This window comes from Eucalyptus grandis, chromosome 2, assembly GCF_016545825.1.
Source record: "Eucalyptus grandis isolate ANBG69807.140 chromosome 2, ASM1654582v1, whole genome shotgun sequence".
Lineage (NCBI taxonomy): Eukaryota > Viridiplantae > Streptophyta > Magnoliopsida > Myrtales > Myrtaceae > Eucalyptus > Eucalyptus grandis.
In genome coordinates, this window is record NC_052613.1 from 52,858,716 (window position 1) to 52,878,094 (window position 19,379).

The window sequence follows — 19,379 nt, forward strand, 5'->3', positions numbered from 1 at the left end:
GTTGATGATTATATCATAATTTGAATTGATTGTCTTACTTGGATAATCCAAATGTAACATTACTTTTTATCCATCATTCAAACTTACTGGATTAGCAGCCAAATCAACAGATTTAGTCGATTTGAATTAATAGAGAGACAATTTAAACATCTTCATAGAGTTTCTAGACTAAATTAAACATATGTCAAAAGTTCAAGAACTATACTTAACAAATTAAAAGTCTAGGGACAATATTGAATATTGGGTGTTGGGTTAAAGTTCAAGAATAATGTTGTACATTTGGCGAAAATTTAGGAATCACGCGTGTCATTTTAACTTCAAACTAATCTCTTGTGCAGTCCTACGCTGCATTCTACTATTCTAGTCCGACGGAACATTAAAGCAAATGGATCGGATTCGGGTAACGGGCTGATCTGGACCTTCTTTTGGTCCGGGCCGGGCTATGCATACAATTACCATACGGGCCGTGTGGAGATTCGGGCCGAGGCCTAATGTCATCTGGATCTCTTTGGGCCTTCTCTTTCATAAGCACGGCCCATTTTCCAACTCGCCAGTGCGCCTGCCGTAGCTTTGCTGCCCTGCTTCCCTCTCTGTGGAGTTCCAAGTTCTAGTTCCGGACCCCAGTGCCACATTGATTTTGGCAGGCCAGTCTCGTATTGACTTGACCGAGGACGAAGCGCACGAACCAAAACCTCTTAAGTCCATCCGTCACCTATCGTCATCTCTCTCTCTCTCTGCTACAAGTCCCTATCGAGCCTCGATCGCTTGATGGCTCGCTCTCACTGATCAATCTTGCAGACAATCCGTGAACCGGCAACTCCCGTTGACTCAATCATGACCGGAGGTGGACGAAGGACCGCCTGGAGCAGGACCAAGTCCGGGCCTGATTCCGGCGATGGCAATCCTTCGCAGACCGCGAGGCCTCCCTTGAGGCGCCAGAGATAGAAGCAAGAGCGGTGACAGTTTCCTCAGAATCCTTGACATTAACCTTAAATACGTGCTCGGCACCAGCATGGTCAAGCACATTCTAGTGTTGGGGTGGATGTCCCGACAATAATAAGAAAGGATAAGTGTATTGAAAATCTCATAACTTGTTAGGAAAGTACAATTAAGTTCTTAAACTTACAAAAAATGCAATATAGTTAGATTGATAAAATTGAGTATTTCCCTTAACCGCATCGAATTTAGCTAACATAAAATGTTGATGTGGCTTTTGTTGATATTTTCACTTTCTTACGTGACAATGGCATAGCTAAAAATGAAACATAAGAGTAAAGCTCTAATTCTTAATACAAATTTTATTTAAATTAAATTAAAAGTAAGCTAAATTTTTAAATAAAAGGGTTAGAAATCCAGCGGTGATCCCTCATCACTGCTGCCGCCCACCATTGCTAGAAAAGGCCGGCAAGGGTTATCGGTTTTATCCACATAGAATAGACAAAATAATTTTAAAATAATTATGTCAACATTTTCTATCAGCCAAGTTAGATAGAGTAAATGAATGGACTTAATTATAGAATTAGATAAGTTTTAGGATTTGATTGTACCTTTTGCAAGTTTTAAGACTCAATTACACTTTCGCGATAAATTATAAGACTTTCATACCCTCGTTCAGAATAAAGAGACATTTTGTTAATGCTAGCACATTTTCCTTTAAAGCCAAAGACAACTATTTTGGCTGCATTTAGGATGCTAGAATATTTCATATTTGTAGTTTCTACCCGTGGGTCACTGCATGAGCTTGAAAATTTAGTCAAGGAAAATGCTAGATTCAGTCGTAGTTGGAGTTCAAGTGCGAATATTTAAAATCTATAATGATAGTCTGAAGACCTCAGCCATACATTACATTGAAAGAGAATGATTTACTCTATGTTGTGTGTCGAAAGATGGGGCAAAGGGCAGGGGTTTTGCAGAAACTAGTAGTATTAGCGGAAACTTATAATGACCATATCCATTAATATAAGCAGAACTTGACTCAAAAGCTTTCTTTCACCTAATGAAGTATCTTGCTCTTCTCTTCTCAGTGGAACATCAGGCTCTATTCCCCCAGTTCCGCCGCAAGCGAGCTGTTTTCAGTTGGACGGCCAAATAGAGCTTGTCCTTCATCTTATCCGCGAATCTAAAATAAGCTTGTCTCCAGGACCTTTTTATCACCAGCGTGCCACAAACGGACCAAAATCCCACCAGAAATCCTAGCACGATGCTTGCGTAGAACCATAATTCTCCGTGATCATCTTCCTCGTTTCCTTTATCTTTGCCGTCATGATCTTGTGTGTCCAGCCCCGTTGGAGTTGAGCAATTTCTCCACAACGGAAGCCCGCAGAGGCCTGGATTTCCCTCAAAGCTGGATGGACCGAATGTTGTGAACTGGTTGCCTCCGGGAATTTCTCCGTCCAAGTTGTTGTATGACAAGTTCAAACCATTCAAGAATGTCATGGAGGACATGCCAGAAGGAATTTGGCCTGACAGGTGGTTGAATGAGAGGTCGAGAGTTTCCAACTGTTTCAACCACGATATGTTGCCCGGTATGCTTCCCATCAGTTGGTTGTTCGACAAGATCAGTGCCTTCAATGTCGAGAGATTTGATATCTCTGGAGGAATTTCCCCTGAGAGGTTATTTCTCGAAAGGTCTATCATGTTCACCAGCGGAATCAATATGTTATACTCCATCGACCTTCCCTTCATGTTTAACTCGATGCTTCCAGAGTAAAAACTATGGAATTCCAGGGGTAACTGATAGTAAGGCTCCAAAGATTTCATCCCTAACATATTGCCGAAACACCTGGGAATTGATCCAAACAAATTGTTATTGGCGAGGTCCAAGACATGGAGGTTCAGAGAGTTGCACAGTTGTTCAGGAATTCTTCCACTGAAACTATTGGACCGGAGGATCAATTCCGATAAGGAATTGAGGCTCTCTTTAGTCCACTGCGGTATTATCCCGTGAAGTCTGTTTTTCCCTAGATCGAGTGTGTACAGACGAGTGCAGTTTAACGAGCAAGAGGGTAACTCTCCGGAAATATTGTTGGTGCTCAGCTCCAGCCATTCAAGGGAAGGTAGTAACGAGCACATTTGGCAGGGAATGTGACCAGAGAAATTGTTCTTGGAAAGATCCAAGATCTTCAGTTTTGGCATAACGGTCCATCCCACGTAAATATCTCCAGAGAGAGCGTTGTTCGATAAATCAAGAAAAACCAGATTCTTCAGCTTGCTCACTGAAGAAGGGAGGTCTCCGTTGAGTGAGTTGTTCGCCACATCCAGGTACTTCAAGGCCGACATGTGGCGGTCGACATTTGCTGGGATTGTTCCTGAAACCAAGTTGTTCCTCAAAGAGAGTTGATTCACATTCAACCAGAGTGGAAATGAACCCTCCAACCGGTTGGAAGCTAAGTTGACTATAGCTTCAAAACCGAACTCTAAGAATCTGGGAAGTTTCCCCACTATTCGATTTTGGGAAAGATCTAATTTGCCAAGCTGTCGAGACAGTTCCCACAGCCACTTGGGCACCGTGCCCGAAATCGCAGCTCCTGAAAGGGTCACGCTTGACAGTTTCTTCTGATTCTTCAGCCATTCAGGGAATTCCGGACCCAACTGGCAATTCTTAATCATGATGGAACTTAGATTGAACTCAGGAGCCCAGCCACGGGTGGATCTGAACTTCAGTGAACTAGCCCGATAAGATGATATTTCAAGACTTTCCAACTCTTTCAGATTCCGGAGATGACTTTCCGTAACAATACCTTCCCAAGAATTCGAGAGTAGGCCCAAAGTGGTTAGCTTCGAGAGTCGTCCTATGCTTTCTGGTATGGTACCATTCATCTTGTTGAAGGACAGGTCCAGCTCAACCAAACGTGACAGATTTCCTACAGAACTCGGGATCGGCCCCCAAAAGGAATTTTGGTAGAGTCGAAGAACTCTTAAACATCTGTGCAATCCCAAAGAGTCGGGCAACGGACTGTTGAACTTGTTGGCACTCAAATCTAGCTTCTCTAAGCTGCTACTCTTGCACCCGGACAAGCTCACTGCAAGCTCGCTAATATCTCCTGTCAAGTTATTGAAGGACAAGTCCAGCTGCTGCAGTTTGCACAACGCGCCCTCTGCAACAGCGGGAATGGGGCCCTTGAGTTCAGAATCAATGAGCGTGAGCTGAAGAAGAGTTGTGATGTTGAAAACCCACCGAGGCATTGTCGAGTTGAAGTTGTTAGAAGAGAGATCAAGAACCGAAAGTGATGTGAAGTTCACAAATGACAGAGATTCGGGGAACTCGGAGAGCTGACATCCCGCCAAGTGCAACTCCGTTAGAGAAGAAAGCATGTTGAGTTTCTCCGGCCAACGAGCGGATCCCTTCCGGAGATTGACGCCTTCCAAGTTAAGGTAGTTCAAAGAAAAGAGACCAGAAAGCCAATTTAAATCCGACACTCGGAGCTCTTGACGGGAATAGAAGTCAAAAGTGAGGTCAAGATAGTGCAAGTTCGAGAGATTCCCCAACTGGGGAGGGATTAATCCACCAAATGATGCTTGGGAAAGATTAAGATAGGTCAGCGTCTTGAGAGAGCCTAAGAAACTGGGAATGGGATTGCCTTGGAAATTGTTGTGGCTCAGATCCAAGTAAGTCAAGTACTTCAAAGCAAGCAAGGAAGGACTTACTTGGCCGCTCAGACACATCGGCTTGTAATCTTCTTGTGCAGATTCAGAAGCATCATCGTCATCATCTCCCATGTCATCGCATATGTCGGGGCTTCTGAGATCCAGCTTCACAACATGGCCTGTGTCGTTGTCGCAGCTCACGCCGACCCATTTGCAGCAATCTCGACCGGTCCAGGAAGAGAGCCAGCCGGAGGGGTCTTTGAGACCAGCTTTGAGTTTCAACAGGGCTCGTTTTTCCTTCACGGGGCAATTGGTGGTGTTGGAGGTTATTCCATTGGCTTCAAGAGGAAGAAGCTGTGAGAGCAAGGGGAGAGAAAGAAGTGGAAGAAGTAGAGAGAAAGCTTTCATGGTGACCATCTTCACTCACTCGACAAAATCTAACAACGATGAAGCATGTTTACTTGTTTAGGGACTTTTATGTGCAACCCAGGGAAGAAATCTTTCGCAAGCGAATGATTTTTCTAGTCAAACCAAGTTAGCAGTTAGCACTCGGAACGCGGAAATTCCGGCCACTCTCTTTTTCTTTTTTAACTGTTATAATTATAGTTAATGGATCAACTAAAGTCAACAAATTAAGATACATCTTTTTTATTCACGTATTTATTGAATCTACGAATTTCCTAGATTCACCTATCTTTTAATTCATATATTTATTGAGTTCGCGAATCTCTTGAATTCGTGTGTCTTTGAATTTATGAATCTCTTACATTCACATATTTCTTGATTCATGAATTTCTTGGATACATGAACTTTAAAGATCTATAAATAGATAAGAGCATAGAGCTTCATCATAAGATTTTCTATCGAGAAAGAGATTGGAAATATTACTCTACTCTTTTGATTTTTTCTGGGTGTATTGATTCAATTGATCGGTTCGACTAAGTCCTGTTTGTATAGTGCTAATTTAAATAGGTTCGAGGTGTTGTGTCTTGGGAAGTATAGTTCGTGAATCTATAAAGCACCATTGGCAGGAACTAATCGCCTTAAAAGAGATTCGGATATCCGTATCTCATCTCTAATTTTATGTTATTTTTTCAGTAATATCTTATTTTCTTTTTTTCCAAGATTTGTAAGTTTTGATTATAAAATTGTTATCGTCTTCTTTATATTAATGTTATGACTATAACAAACAGTTTGTAATTACATGAATATTTGACTTTTCAGCTCTGATTCATCACTCGGTGTAACAAATAGTTGAGTTTATGCGCAATTGATGCTACAAGCATTGCTTTCGGTAGTATCATGTGACATGTGAATACGAACCATAACAAAGCGCTTAAACACTCGTCCACTGAAGTCAAAAAGTACACGATTTGGTCACCTCTCGTGGCGGATTATCGGACTCGACGTTACTTTTCTGAATGGGAATGCTCCCTTTCGTGTCCTGCAAGAAATTCTAATCGAATGACCTGGTCAGAGACTTGGAGGATCTCGCATGTTGACCTGCTTTCTGGCGAACTTCCACATACAATACTAAAAATTATCCCTCAATCTTTGACAATCAGGGATTTCGTACAAGGATTTGACACCACTTTGAACTGCATCTTGTCTTAGACGCCCCGTGAATGTCTCGCGGAAGCTGCCTTCAGAATTGCACGAAATAAAATAATCATCGATCGTGGAAATATATCTACGATGAACCATCCACTTCAACTCCTCCTTTCAGTTCCTCTCCTGGAGGCTTCACTGCTGCATGATTTTAAGGGCAAATAGAATCATCTTACATTATGAGGTCCAAGTGGCTAGGATAAAGATGAACCATTTTCTTGTAGAAGTAGATTGATACCCTCCATCTGATAGTTGGGTGGACAAAATTAGCTCTTGCAATCATAATTTGCATGTGTACTGACTTCTCTTGTTTGTTTGTTTGTTTGTTGATTCCTACAATTGTAGTGCGAGATAATGTTAGTGACTTTGAACTATACTTCGTTTATTTAATGAAAAATAAATGATTTGAAAAATGTTTCTATAAAAATAGTTGCTTGTATCATTTAAAATAATTGATCAATGGAGAATATTTTTATTATCGCCAATAATGTATGTGAAAATTTTTTCGTACATGATGAAGATAGTTTTGTTTATTCGTTTTTATAATGTATACAAGCAATCATTTTCAGAAAAAATGTTTCAAGATTATTCTTCTTTTTTTTTTTTTTAATGAAAAACAGAGCCTAAAACTAGATTTTTATTCTTTATTCTTATAGATTATTTTTCCTTGAGGTTCTCCATTATCAATAATATGCACACAAGAGTCTATAAAATCAAACCAATTCGTTTGATCTTTCAAACTAAGGAGAATTACATAGAAGGTTTTTGAACTTTGACCCAATATGCAATATCATTCTTAACTTTTAATTTATTTAATGCAGTCCCTGAATTTTTGGTAACAGTTTAATTGAGTCCCTAAACTATATGAAACTATCCAATATTATCCCTCAATTATTTCAAGTTAATGAAATTTGTTTATTTGGCTTTTAATTTGGTACAATTTAATGGAGGGATAAAAGAAACGTGATACGTGGATTATTTATGTAAGGCATTCAACTCAAATTAGAATATAATGATCCTTTTAATTTTTTAATTTGTTCAATTTGGAAAAATGATATCCATGTTATTTGATAATAATGAATTGAATATCTTATGTGGATAATCCTTATGTAACGTTAATTTTTTTTTATTCATCATTCAAACTTACTGCATTGGAAGGAAAATCAATAAATTTAGTTAACTTAAATTAATGGAATGGCAATTTGAACATTTTCATATAATTTATGGATGGAATTGAACATATATCAAAAGTTCCAACGATCATATTAAACAAATTAATAGTACAGGGGTAATATTACACATTGGGTTGAAGTTTATAAATGACATTACACATTAATTTAAAGTTCATAAACGATATTACACATTGACTAAAGTTTAAGAACTATTTGTGTCATTTTCTTTTTAAACTAACGTCAATTACAATAAAGCAGATGGATCAGATTCAGATAACGGGCTGATCTGGACCTTCTTTGAGTCCGGGCCGGGCTATTGATACAACTGTCATACGGGCCGTGTCGAGATGCCGGCCGAGGCCCAATGCCATCCGGAACTCTTTGGGCCTTCTCTTCGTGAGCATGGCCCATTTGCCACTTCGCCAGTGCCCCTGCCGTAGCTTTGCCACTCTGCCCCTATCTCCCCCTCCCTGCGGAGTTCCAAGTTCTAGTTCCAGTTCCAGTTCCAGTTCCAGATTGACGTTGGCAGGGCAGTCTCATTTTGACTTGACCCAAGACGAAGCTCACGACCCAAAACTTCAAAATCCATCCATCACCTATCGTCATCTCTCTCTCTCTGCTACAAGTTTTCTATCGAGCGAGATGTTTCGCTCTCATTGATCAATCTTGCAGACAATCTGTGAACTGGCGACTTCCGTCGATTCAATCATGACTGGAGGAGGACGAAGGACCGCCCGGAGCTGGACCAAGTCCGGACTTGATTCTGGTGACGGTGATCCTTCGCAGACCGCGAGGCCTCCCTTGAGGCCCCACAGAGATAGAAGCAAGAGCGACGGCAGTTTCCTCAGAATCCTCAACGTTAAGCTCAAACACGTGCTCGGCGCCCCGGCGCCAGCGCGTTTGTGGTCATATTTTTCATGGTCAACCACCTGGTTAAGCCGAAGGAGGAAGCGAAGCGGCCGAGGGTCGTGACGCCGGTCCCTGCTTTGAAGATCATGGACCTTCCTCAGGTTACTGCGAGTTTAACCGCTATGCTTTTGTGCATGTTGTGGCCGGGCCTGCCGAGTGAACGTGTTGTGGATGTGCGCTTATGATTTCTAGTTTTTGAGATTCCGATGGTTTTGGTTTTGGCAGTTTCAAGGGGAGCACGGAAAGAGCTTGTACTGGGGCACATACAGGCCTCATATTTAGAATTCGAGCGAGGTGATCCTTCTACTGTCTTAGCTATTGTTTTTGAAAGGAGAGAGGACTGAGTGAAGACATAGCCATGAATACACTGTTCCTGCGTTTTCTTTTGGCATAAGGTGGTCAAAAACTGGAAATGCATTTTCATGATTTTTTGAAGCATCACGTGCTATCTTTCATATTTTATTGGAAATTTGACAATGCCACTGTGATTAGCGGGTCGTCATTTTTCTATTAAGTTGTTATATGCCCTTGCAGCTCTTCTAATTTCGATAATGAAATCGTCAATAAATTTGTTTGGCTCTTCACCCTCTTTTTCGAGGGGTCTTGATTTGGATTATCACACTTTATGTGGACTTAAAGTAAGTTTGTACGAGAAGCGTGTAGGCACCTACTTTGCGAATTTTCCCTGCTTTGAGGATGAAATAGTTGGTTAAGCAATATCTTCCTACTATTCAATTGAGATATTCCTGATTCTAATGGCAAAGAAATCCTGGTCATAATTAAGTGTTCTTTTGGCAGAGCGCCCCGTTCTCTGCTTTGAGGACGAACTTCGGGGGCCCTCGAGTTTTTCCGTTGCAATGGAGGAGGTAGCATAAGGGGGAAGAAGGTAACCAAGAGGCGGGTCGTCACGGGTAATTGCGTCACTATTCCTAGGAACCAGAACTCCGCTGCCGTGAAGCTTGATTTGTCCATGGCCTTCGAGATGAGTGGCAGCATCCCAGTTCAGGTAAGGGTGAGCATCGGTCTAGGGTCAATCTTGGACCGACCCTAGACTGCCCTAACTTTGTCAGTCTTGGTCCGATTCCCAGGGAGACTAGGTCAATCTTTGGTGTTAGAATTCCTAGACGAAAGACTGTGCGAGTTGATTTCTTGAACGGGAGTTTTGGGTCGGTTCAATCTGGACCAACTCTAAATATATATATAATATATTATTTATAATTTTTATATAGAGAAAACATTAAAATAAACAGCGTTAACAATATCAAACGAGGAGTTCAAGTAATCTTACATTGTTATTTAATAATTTAGATTTTAATGTATTTTACGTCATCAATAACCATAATTTATGAAGGGGAGAAAATGTTTTTGTGAGAAGTCCTCACGGTGTCCAAAAATGTATAAACAATTATGACATTTTCTTCTAGTATTCATTTTCTTTTGTCTTATTTGTCCTCTTAGTCTTCAATTTGCAAAAATTTGCAAAAATTGAAACCGCTCGCTACTCGACACTTGCCTCGCTCACTTTGGGTCACTTGTGCCGCTCGCCACTCGATGCTTGTTTGGTTTGTTGCTTCCTGCTCGACATTCGATGCTTATTCTATTCGACGCTCACTCTACTTGACCCTCACCACTTGCTTGCTTTTCTTAGTTGACCTCGTTCATCATCGAACCCATTAGGTCGGTACAGTCCTCAATTGCCATTTCAAGAAGTATAAAAAATGAAATAAAAAATTATTGGTTAGCATTGGGTTGACCTTGAAACTGGACCGAACCCATTGGGTTAGTCCGATCTTCAATCGTTTTTATTTAAGGAATACAAAAAATGAAATAAAAAATTATTGATTGGTCCTGGATTGACCCTGGAATCGAACCAAACCTATTGGGTTATTATGGTTCTCGGTCTCAAGCTCAATAGGGTCGGTTCTCGATCTTAAAAATTGAGGACTAGCACTGTGCGGATTGGTTATAAGATTAGGGGGTGAACCAGCCCAATCCGGATCATGCTCACTCATAATTCAGGAAGTGAGCGCCAATGCTCGGAATTCAGTGACCAATGCTGGCCCGAGGCCTTAGCCGACCACGCCAATGACGAGTTGTCGCGAGCTCGGTATGGTTGTCCGGACTTTTCCCTTTTTGCTCGTGATCGGGTCGTGACTTTGCGACATGTGTCGGCTTTGCGTAATTCTCCTTTTCGCTTTTCTGCCACTCTGTGTAGTGAGATTCGACACAAGCAGGCAATTCCTCTGTGGGTACAAATTTTGAGGTTCACGTGTGTGGGTTTATAAGTGTCGGTTTTTCCAACTACTTACATCATCGCTACGTTTTGGCTTCTCTCCTTTTCGTAGTTGAGTTTCTATTGTGTATTTTATAACGGATGGCTTTCTCCATTTGGTAGGTTAAGATGCAATTTAGATTCTGTGCTCCGTACTAAAATGCGGGTTGGATCGAAAATTGCCATATGGTTCCGCGGTGCTTATGGGTTCTTGATGCTCAATGTTATACTGTTGTTGACTGGCTGTTGAGGCTTTGATTTGCTTAAATGAAAAGTTTCACTCAGGTACCAAGGAGGAGATATTTTTCGAATCTCAAGCCTGGTGGGAATCTGACTATGAAGATTATTTCAGTGGCTCACGCTTATAGCTGATTTGCGCGATGTCAACGTGTTTGTTGCAAATAAAAAGGCTTATAGCTTATGCGACCAGGATACGTTTTACTTGTGTAGATGCAACCCCATCTCGTGGCAACTCTCCGATCCACCCGAGAAGCTCTTTCGGAAATGTGCCGGTGAATAAGTCTCTTCAGGCGGATGGAGCGCTTAATTCCGTGCAGCCCCTGCCGACTGAACCCAAGAAGCTGCTTTTTTGCTTTTCCAGGAAAGTTTTAATGCTGATGCCAAGTCAGGTGTTACCACATTCCCTACCGAGTCCCTGGTGAAAAGCCTATTCAGTCTCAGCAAAAGCTCTGCCTACAGCGCCGAGGCAACCCCGAACTAATCTTCGAGAACACCGAAGGTGAAATCCAGATCATCTTCCCAGCGCTGCCTACCAAATTTGGTCCGAAACCTGAGTTTTGGCAAGAGAGGGAAGAGGATGAGCCCCATAGTGGTGGAAGAAACCCGAAGCCTCAGCAGGTCGATAGCACACTTGCTTAGGGCCTGTTTGACAACTTCGTTCTTTTGTTTCCCGGGAGTAAATTTAGAACAGAAACGCATTTAGTAAAATTTTTATTTCCGGGAACAAATTTTTATTTTTTTGTTCTCGGAAGTAGATTTGAAATAAGATTGAGAAAAAATGACTTTTTTGTTCCTGGGAATAATTTTAAAATCAAGTCAACCTATTTTTTTTTTTTTTTTCCTTTTCCTCTTCTTTCTTCTTGTTCTTCTTCCCCTTGCCTTGTTCATCAAGTGTCGCCGCCACCGCCCCTTGTCATCCAGCTGTCATCCATCGCCGCCGGTCATTGGTGAGCTTGCTGGAGGCTCACCAGGCTAGGATGAGGTTTGGCGAGCTCACTGGAGGCTCGCCTGGGCCTCCCTTGGCCACCGACGAGCCTCGCCTGACCGGGCGAGGCTCGACCTTGCCGAGCCATCGCGAGGTTGGCCTCGCCCGAGCTCAACCTTGCCAGATCGGGCGAGGCTACTCGCCAAATTGCTAGCGAGGCTCGGCCAACTAGGGACGCCTCGCCGAGGGCTGGCGACACTCCGGTGAGGTCGCTAGCCCTCGTCTAGCCGGTGTCGGTCATCCCAAGTCCGTGACTAGCCACCTTGAAGAAGAACAAGAAGGGGAGAAAGAAAGGAAAAAAAAAAAAAGAAAAAAAAAAAATAAAAACATAATTTAAAAATCAAAAATGATTTGAAGTAGGAATTGAAATTTTGCTATATATAGAATACATATTTAATTTTGTATTTTAATTTATTATTTATTATTTATATTTAAATTTATATTATAGTTTATTATTTACTATTTAATAAAAATTTGATTAGTTAATATTTTTATTACTTAGTATAAATATAATTAATTAATAGAATTTCTATGATTTGATAGAATTTTAGAATGAAATAGAATTCTAAATTCGAATTCTTTTGAAATTAAAAATATAATAAAATATAATATGATTTCTTCACTCATAAGAAGATAATTATATTGGTGAGTGATTCATGAGAATTCAATATCAAAATTATACTTATCTAAAAAGGTAATTGAAAAAGAATTGGAATAAAAATCTTATGCAGTTACCAAACGTATTTTTGTTCTTTTTCTATTCTAAAATAATAAATTTTGTGTAGTTACTAAACCGTTCTTTTGTTCAGAAATTATTTCCAGAAACAGAATGATTGCCAAATGCGCCTTTAATATTGCTTTAATAGACAAGAAACTGTAAAAAGCTTCAAAATATCTAGTCTGTTAGACTTTTAAAGTGCACGGACTTCTATAGTGATACTCGGTGGGTAATTACTTGCAAACTCCTGTGCATTTTTTGAGTGATGGCTCCCCAAATTTCCCAAAGTATCATGACTAAGAATTTGCTGGTGTCAGATGGCGACTATGCATTACCGTCCACTTTACTGCACGTAAATTTTTTTATCACAAGTCAAGAGTCTTCGTCTTCTCTTTCGAGAAGGGCTTGATGTTTACCAGCCTCGTGGGAATCTGGGTGGGTTCAAACCCCTAAAAGGCGGTTATCCGGAGATGGGGGATAATGTTTTACGTTGTTGGAGGATGTCCCCTGAGGTATTATCCATGTAATTTCGTTGTTGGAGTGGATGTCCCTTACAGTAATTGGAATAAGGGGACATTATTTAAGTCAAAGACGAACTGTTTTGGCTGCATTTAGGTTGCTAGAATGTTTTCTTCTTGTAGATTCTACCAGTAGGTCACTGCATGAGGTTGAAAATCTCGTGGAGGAAATGCTAGATTCGGGTGCAGTTGGAGTTTGAGTGCGATTGTTTAAAACGTATAACTAGTCTGAAGACCTCAGCCATACATTACATTGACAGAGAATGATTTACTCAATGCTGTGTGTTGAAAGATGGGGCAAAGGGCAGGGGTTTTACAGAAGCTAGTAGTATTTTAGTCGAAACTTAAAATGACCACGTCCATTAATATAAGCAGAACTTGACTCAAAAGCCTTCTTTTACCTAATGAAGCGTCTTGCTTGTATCTTTTCAGTGAAGCATCAGGTTCCGTTCTCCCAATTCCTCCGCAAACGAGCTATTTTCAGTTGGACGGTCAAATAGAGCTTGTCCTTAATCTTATCCGCGAATCTAAAATAAGCTTGTCTCCAGGACCTTTTTATCACCAGTGTGCCGCAAACGGACCAGAATCCCACCAGAAATCCCAGTACGATGCTTGCATAGAACCATAATTCTCCGTGATCATCTTCCTCATTTCCTTTATCTTTGCCGTGTTTTGGTGCGTCCGGCCCCGGAGCTGAGCAATTTCGCAACAACGGAAGCCCACGGAGGCCCAGATTTCCCTCAAAGCTGGATGGATAGAATGTTGTGAACTGGGTGCCTCCGGGAATTTCTCCGTCCAAGTTGTTGTATGACAAGTTCAAACTATTCAAGAATGTCATGGAGGACATGCCAGGAGGAATTTGGCCTGACAGGTGGTTGAATGAGAGGTCAAGAGTTTCCAACTGTTTCAACTCTGATATGTTGCTCGGTATGTTTCCCGTCAGTCGGTTGTTCGACAAGATCAGTGCCTTCAATGTGGAGAGATTTGATATCTCTGGAGGAATTTCCCCTGAGAGGTTATTTCTCGAAAGGTCTATCATGTTAACTAGTGGAATCAATTTGAAATACTCCATCAACCTTCCCTTCATGCTTAACTCAATGCTTCCAAAGTAAAGACTTTTGTATGACCGGGGTGACCAACTGTGGGGCTCTAAAGATTTCATCCCTGACATATTGCCGAAACATCTGGGAATCGGTCCGAACAAGTCGTTATTGGCGAGGTCCAAGACATGCAGGTTCAGAGAGTTGCACAGTTGTTCAGGAATTCTTCCGCTGAGACTATTGGACCGGAGGATCAATTCCGATAACGTATTGAGGCTTTTTTCAGTCCACTGCGGGATTACCCCGTGAAGTCTGTTTTCCCCTAGATCGAGTGTGTGCAGGCGAGTGCAGTTTAACAAGAAAGAGGGTAACTCTCCAGAAATATTGTTGGTGCTCAACTTTAGCCATTCAAGGGAAGGTAGTAACGAGCACATTTGGCAGGGAATGTGACCGGAGAAATTGTTCTTGGAAAGATCCAAGATTGTCATGCCCGGCATAATGTTCCACCCAGCATAAATATCTCCAGAGAGAGCATTGTTTGATAAATCGAGAAAAATTAGATTCTCCAACCTGCTCACTGAAGAAGGTAGGTCTCCAGTGAGTGAGTTGTTCGACACATCCAGCAAAACCAAGGCTGACATGTGGCGGTTGACATTTGCTGGGATAGGTCCTGAAATCAAGTTGTTCCTCAAAGAGAGGGCAATCACATCCGACCAGAGTGGAAATGAACCCTCCAATCGGTTGGAAGCTAAGTTGACTAGTGCTCCAAAATCGAACTCTAAGAATCTGGGAAGTTTCCCCACCATTTGATTTTCGGAAAGATCTAATATCTGAAGCTGTTGCGACAGTTTCCACAGCCAATCGGGCACTGTGCCCGAAATCGCAGCTCCTGAAAGGGTCATGCTTGACAGTTTCTTCTGATTCTTCAGCCATTTGGGAAATTCTGGACCCAACTGGCAATTCTCAATTGCGATTAAACTTAAATTGAACTCAGGAACCCAGCCATGGGTGGATCTGAACTTCAGTGAACTACCCCGATAAGATGATATTTTGAGAATTTCCAACTCTTTTAGACTTCGGAGATGACTTTCCGTAACGAGACCTTCCCAAGAATTCGAATAAAGGCCCAAAGTGGTCAGCTTCGACAGTTGTCCAATGCTTTCTGGTATGGTACCATTCATGTTATTGAAGGACAAGTCCAGCTCAACCAAACGTGATAGATTTCCTAGAGTACTCGGGATCGGTCCCCAGAAGGAATTTTGGTAGAGTCGAAGAACTCTTAAACATCTGTGCAATCCCAGAGAGTCGGGCAACGGACCGTTGAACTCGTTGGTCGACAAATCTAGCTCCTCTAAGTTGCTATTATTGCACCCAGACAAGCCCACTGCAAGCTCGCTTATGTTTCCTGTCAAGCTATTTAAGGAAAAAATTATCTTTCGCAGTTTGCAAAGCGCACCCTCTGCAACAGCGGGAATGGAGCCCTTGAGTTCAGAATGAATGAGCGTGAGCTCAAGAAGAGTTGTGATGTTGAAAACCCACTGAGGCATTGTGGAGTTGAAGTTGTTAAAAGAGAGATCAAGAACCGAAAGCGATGTGAAGTTCACAAACGACAGAGATTCAGGGAACTCAGAGAGCTGACAGTCCTCCAAGTGCAACTCCATCAGAGAAGGAAGCATGTTAACGTTCTCCAGCCAACGAGCAGATCCCTTCCGGAGATCGACGCCTTCCAAGTTAAGGTAGTTCAAAGAAAAGAGACCAGAAAGCCAATTTAAATCCGACACTCGGAGCTCTTGACGGGAATAAAAGTTGAAAGTGAGGTCAAGATAGCGCAAGTTCGAGAGATTCCCTAATTGGGGAGGGACTAATCCACCAAATGATGCTTGGGAGAGATTAAGATAGGTCAGCGTCTTGAGAGAGCCTATGAAACTGGGAATGGGATTGCCTTGGAAATTGTTGTGGCTCAGATCCAAGTAAGTCAAGTACTTCAAAGCAAGCAAGGAAGGACTTACTTGGCCGCTCAGACACATCGGCTTGTAATCTTCTAGTGCAGATTCAGGAGCACCGTCGTCGTCATCTACAATGTCACCGCATATGTCGGGGCTTCTGAGATCCAACTTCACAACACGGCCCGTGTCGTTGTCACAGCACACGCCAACCCATTCGCAGCAATCGCGGCCAGTCCAGGAAGAGAGCCAGCCGGAAGGGTCTTTGAGACCAGCTTTGAGTTTCAAGAGGGCTCGTCTTTCCTTTACAGGGCAATTGGTGGTGTTGGAGCTTATTCCATTGGCTTTAAGGGGAAGAAGCTGTGAAAGCAAGTGGAGAGAAAGAAGTGGAAGAAGTAGAAAGAAAGTTTTCATGGTGACCATCTTCACTCAACAAAATCTAACAACATGTTAGGGACTTTTATGCACAACCCCAAGTAGAAATCTCGCCGGTTCTCTTGGAGTAGAAATCTTGACAGTTCTCTTGGTTTCTCCCATTTAGTGGAAAACAAGGAAAAGGTTTTTTGAATTTTCTACCGTTCATTTCACGAAAAATGAATTATTTAAGTTTTTTTTTTTTTGAAAAACACAAAGATGGGAAAAATTTTCACTTTTCACAACGTGAAAACATTTTCCATAACTTCTTCAACCTCATTTTTTTCATCAAACACATTTTCCTTTTTTTTTTTTAAAATCGAGTTTTTCTTTTACTTTTTTTTTTGTTTCTTTTTCTCTTCTTCTTCCTTGGTCGGTTGCTTGCCATGGCGGCAACAAGCAACCAGCCATAGGTGAGGCTGAGCTCGCTCAACGCCACCGAGCTCGAGGCCCACCAAATCTAGCCACCTGGGTGAGGCTCGAGCCCCGCCTAGCTTTGTCGTTAGATTTGGTGAGGCCCCAACTCATTTGACCAATCTCAAGCCTCGCTAGATCTAGCCACTTGGAGCCTCGCCCGAGATCACCAAATGTCATGGCGAGCCTTGCCCAAGTTGCAGATTTGGCGAGGCCCTAGTTCGCTTGATCGACCTCTAGCAAGCTCAAAGCTAGCCAGATCCAACCACCTAGGTGGGGCTCGAGCCTTGCCAAATGTAAGGCTCTAGCGACCTCAGGCAAGGCTCGAGCCTCGTGCAGGTGGTCCGATCTAGCCGACCTCATTGGCCCTTGCCGGCCTGTGGTGAGGCTCTAGTTCGTATATGCTTGGTCGTTGGTCGTCGATCGTCGATCGCCACTATGACCGACGACCGGGCTAATGAAAAAGGCGAAAAAAAAAAAAAAAAAATTAAAATATTAAAAATCGAAAGAAAAATATAATAATAAAAAAAATGATTGAACTTTGCACAAGGATTTGACACCACTTTGTACTGCATCGTGTCTTAGACGCCACGTGAACGTTTCAAGGAAGCTGCCTTCAGTAATTCACGAAACAGAATAATCATTGATCGTGGAAATATATTTAAGTTATGATGAATCATCCACTTCAATTCCATTTTTTTCAGTTCCCCTCTAGTAGGCTTTACTGCTGCACTGATTTTTGAGGACATATAGGATCATCTTACGCTATGAGGTCCAAATGGCTTGGATCAAGATGAACCATTTTCTTGTAAAAGTGGATTGCTCACCCCCATCTGATAGTTGGATCGTCAAAATTAGCTGTTGCGATCATAATTCACATTCGTACTGATGTCCTCTTTGTTGATTCTTATGATTGCAATGCGAGACAATGCCGATGACTTTGAACTATGCTTCATTTATTTCATAAAAAATAAATTATTTGAAAAATATTTTTTGAAAATAATCGCTTATATCACTTAAAATAATTAGTTAATGGAAAACATTTTCATTATCACCAATAATTTTATGTCTATATATTTTCATGAATAATGAATATATTTTTCGTTTATTCATTTTTGTAAGAGATATAAGTGATCATTGTTAGAAAAATATTTTTAAATATTCTTTTTTTTGGGGCAAAAAACTGGATTTTTATTCATTATTCTAGTAGATTATTTTTCTTTGAGGTTTTGCATTATCAATAATATGCACACAAGACTTGATACAACCATACCAATTCATTTGATCTTTCAAACTAAGGATAATAACACAAAAGGTCCAAGAATTTTGATCCAATGCGCAGTATCATTTTTGAACTTTTAATTTGTTTAATATGATCAATGAATTTTTTTATTATTGTTCAATTGAGTTCTCCATTATTTCAAGTTAATTTGGGTTCTAATTTGGAACATTTTAATGGAGGGACGAGAGAAACGTGACACATGGATTATTCACATAAAATATTCAACTCAAATTAGAACATAATATTCCTTTTAATTTGTTTAATTTGTTCAATTTGGAAAAATGATTATCCATGTTATTTGATAACATTGATTATTATATTATGATATGAATTGAATTGAATATTTTATGTGGATAATCCACATGTAACGTTCTTTTTTCGTTCATTATTCAAACTTCCCGTATTGAAAGACAAATCAACAAATTTAATTAACTTAAATTAATGGAAGGACGATTAAAATATTTTCATATAGTCTAGGGATGAAATTGAACATATATCAAAAGTTCAATGATCATATTAAATAAACTAAAAGTATGAGGATAACATTACACATTGATTTAAAGTTCAAAAATGACATCACATATTATGATATCCGAGTCTTTGCTCAATGGAATCATGAGTCTCGAATGCGTAACGGTCAATGCTGCACCACCAAATTGGCCATCAGACCACGCCATCCGCATTGCCGTTGTGTTTTCCCGTGCCTATTACCGCAAGGACAACCACTTCAGCTTGTCCAAGTCACCCACTCGCGACCCTTCAGCCTTCGTATGACACACCTTCTGCTGCGGCGCCATCGGACTGCCAGCACAGCGACACATCAGTGCCACCACCGCCCCAACCTCACTGCAACAGCAACTTGCTCCACATCCATTGCTAATCCCCAAGCTACCCATCGCACGTTGAAACATGCGGAGTCCACAGTAGCATTCCACAAGCATCAGCTGGCGTGAGGCTGTGCTAAGGAGTCAACTGGTCAGCCACTCGCCCCGGGTTCCTCCTCGTGGTGCAACGACAACAAACGGCAGAAGAGAAGGGGCCAACGTCTTTTCCTTGTGTTCTCCTCATACGGCAGCACATTCATTTCCATTTCTGTGACGACCCAGCACGTCATGGCTACTGTAAAACTACTATTGTCAATATCTTCTTCATTGTAATTTTTCTTAAGCATGGGGAAGCATAAGGGACAACAAAAATTTCAAGGTACATGCGATTTCTATAAATAAGGCAACTTCATTTCTTATTTATTCATACATGTACATTAGATGACTGGTGGG

At 41.3% G+C, this 19,379-nt stretch overlaps 2 protein-coding genes across 2 annotated transcripts; both read right to left on the reverse strand.

The window, feature by feature from the left end:
- Window positions 1-2,031: 2,031 nt before the first annotated feature.
- Window positions 2,032-5,004, reverse strand: LOC104435656 (receptor-like protein EIX2). The gene has a single exon (XM_010048365.3). The coding sequence runs from the start codon at window positions 5,002-5,004 to the stop codon at window positions 2,032-2,034; it is 2,973 nt and encodes a 990-aa protein (XP_010046667.2).
- An 8,444-nt stretch (window positions 5,005-13,448) lies between these two features.
- Window positions 13,449-18,998, reverse strand: LOC104435657 (receptor-like protein EIX1). The gene is made up of 2 exons (XM_039307212.1): window positions 18,882-18,998; window positions 13,449-16,352 (listed from the first exon to the last, which is right to left on the reverse strand). Exons 1-2 carry the CDS (start codon window positions 18,996-18,998, stop codon window positions 13,449-13,451), a joined length of 3,021 nt encoding a protein of 1,006 aa, XP_039163146.1.
- Between the last annotated feature and the right edge of the window lie 381 nt (window positions 18,999-19,379).

Bases quoted from the DNA above. Each gene is read 5' to 3' on its own strand.
- LOC104435657 (XM_039307212.1), bottom strand. From the start codon at position 18,998: ATGGGTAGCTTGGGGATTAGCAATGGATGTGGAGCAAGTTGCTGTTGC. The intron at 16,353-18,881 runs GTGTGTCATACG...TTGCTTTCACAG, and splicing joins CGATGGCGCCGCAGCAGAAG to CTTCTTCCCCTTAAAGCCAA.
- LOC104435656 (XM_010048365.3), bottom strand. From the start codon at position 5,004: ATGGTCACCATGAAAGCTTTCTCTCTACTTCTTCCACTTCTTTCTCTC.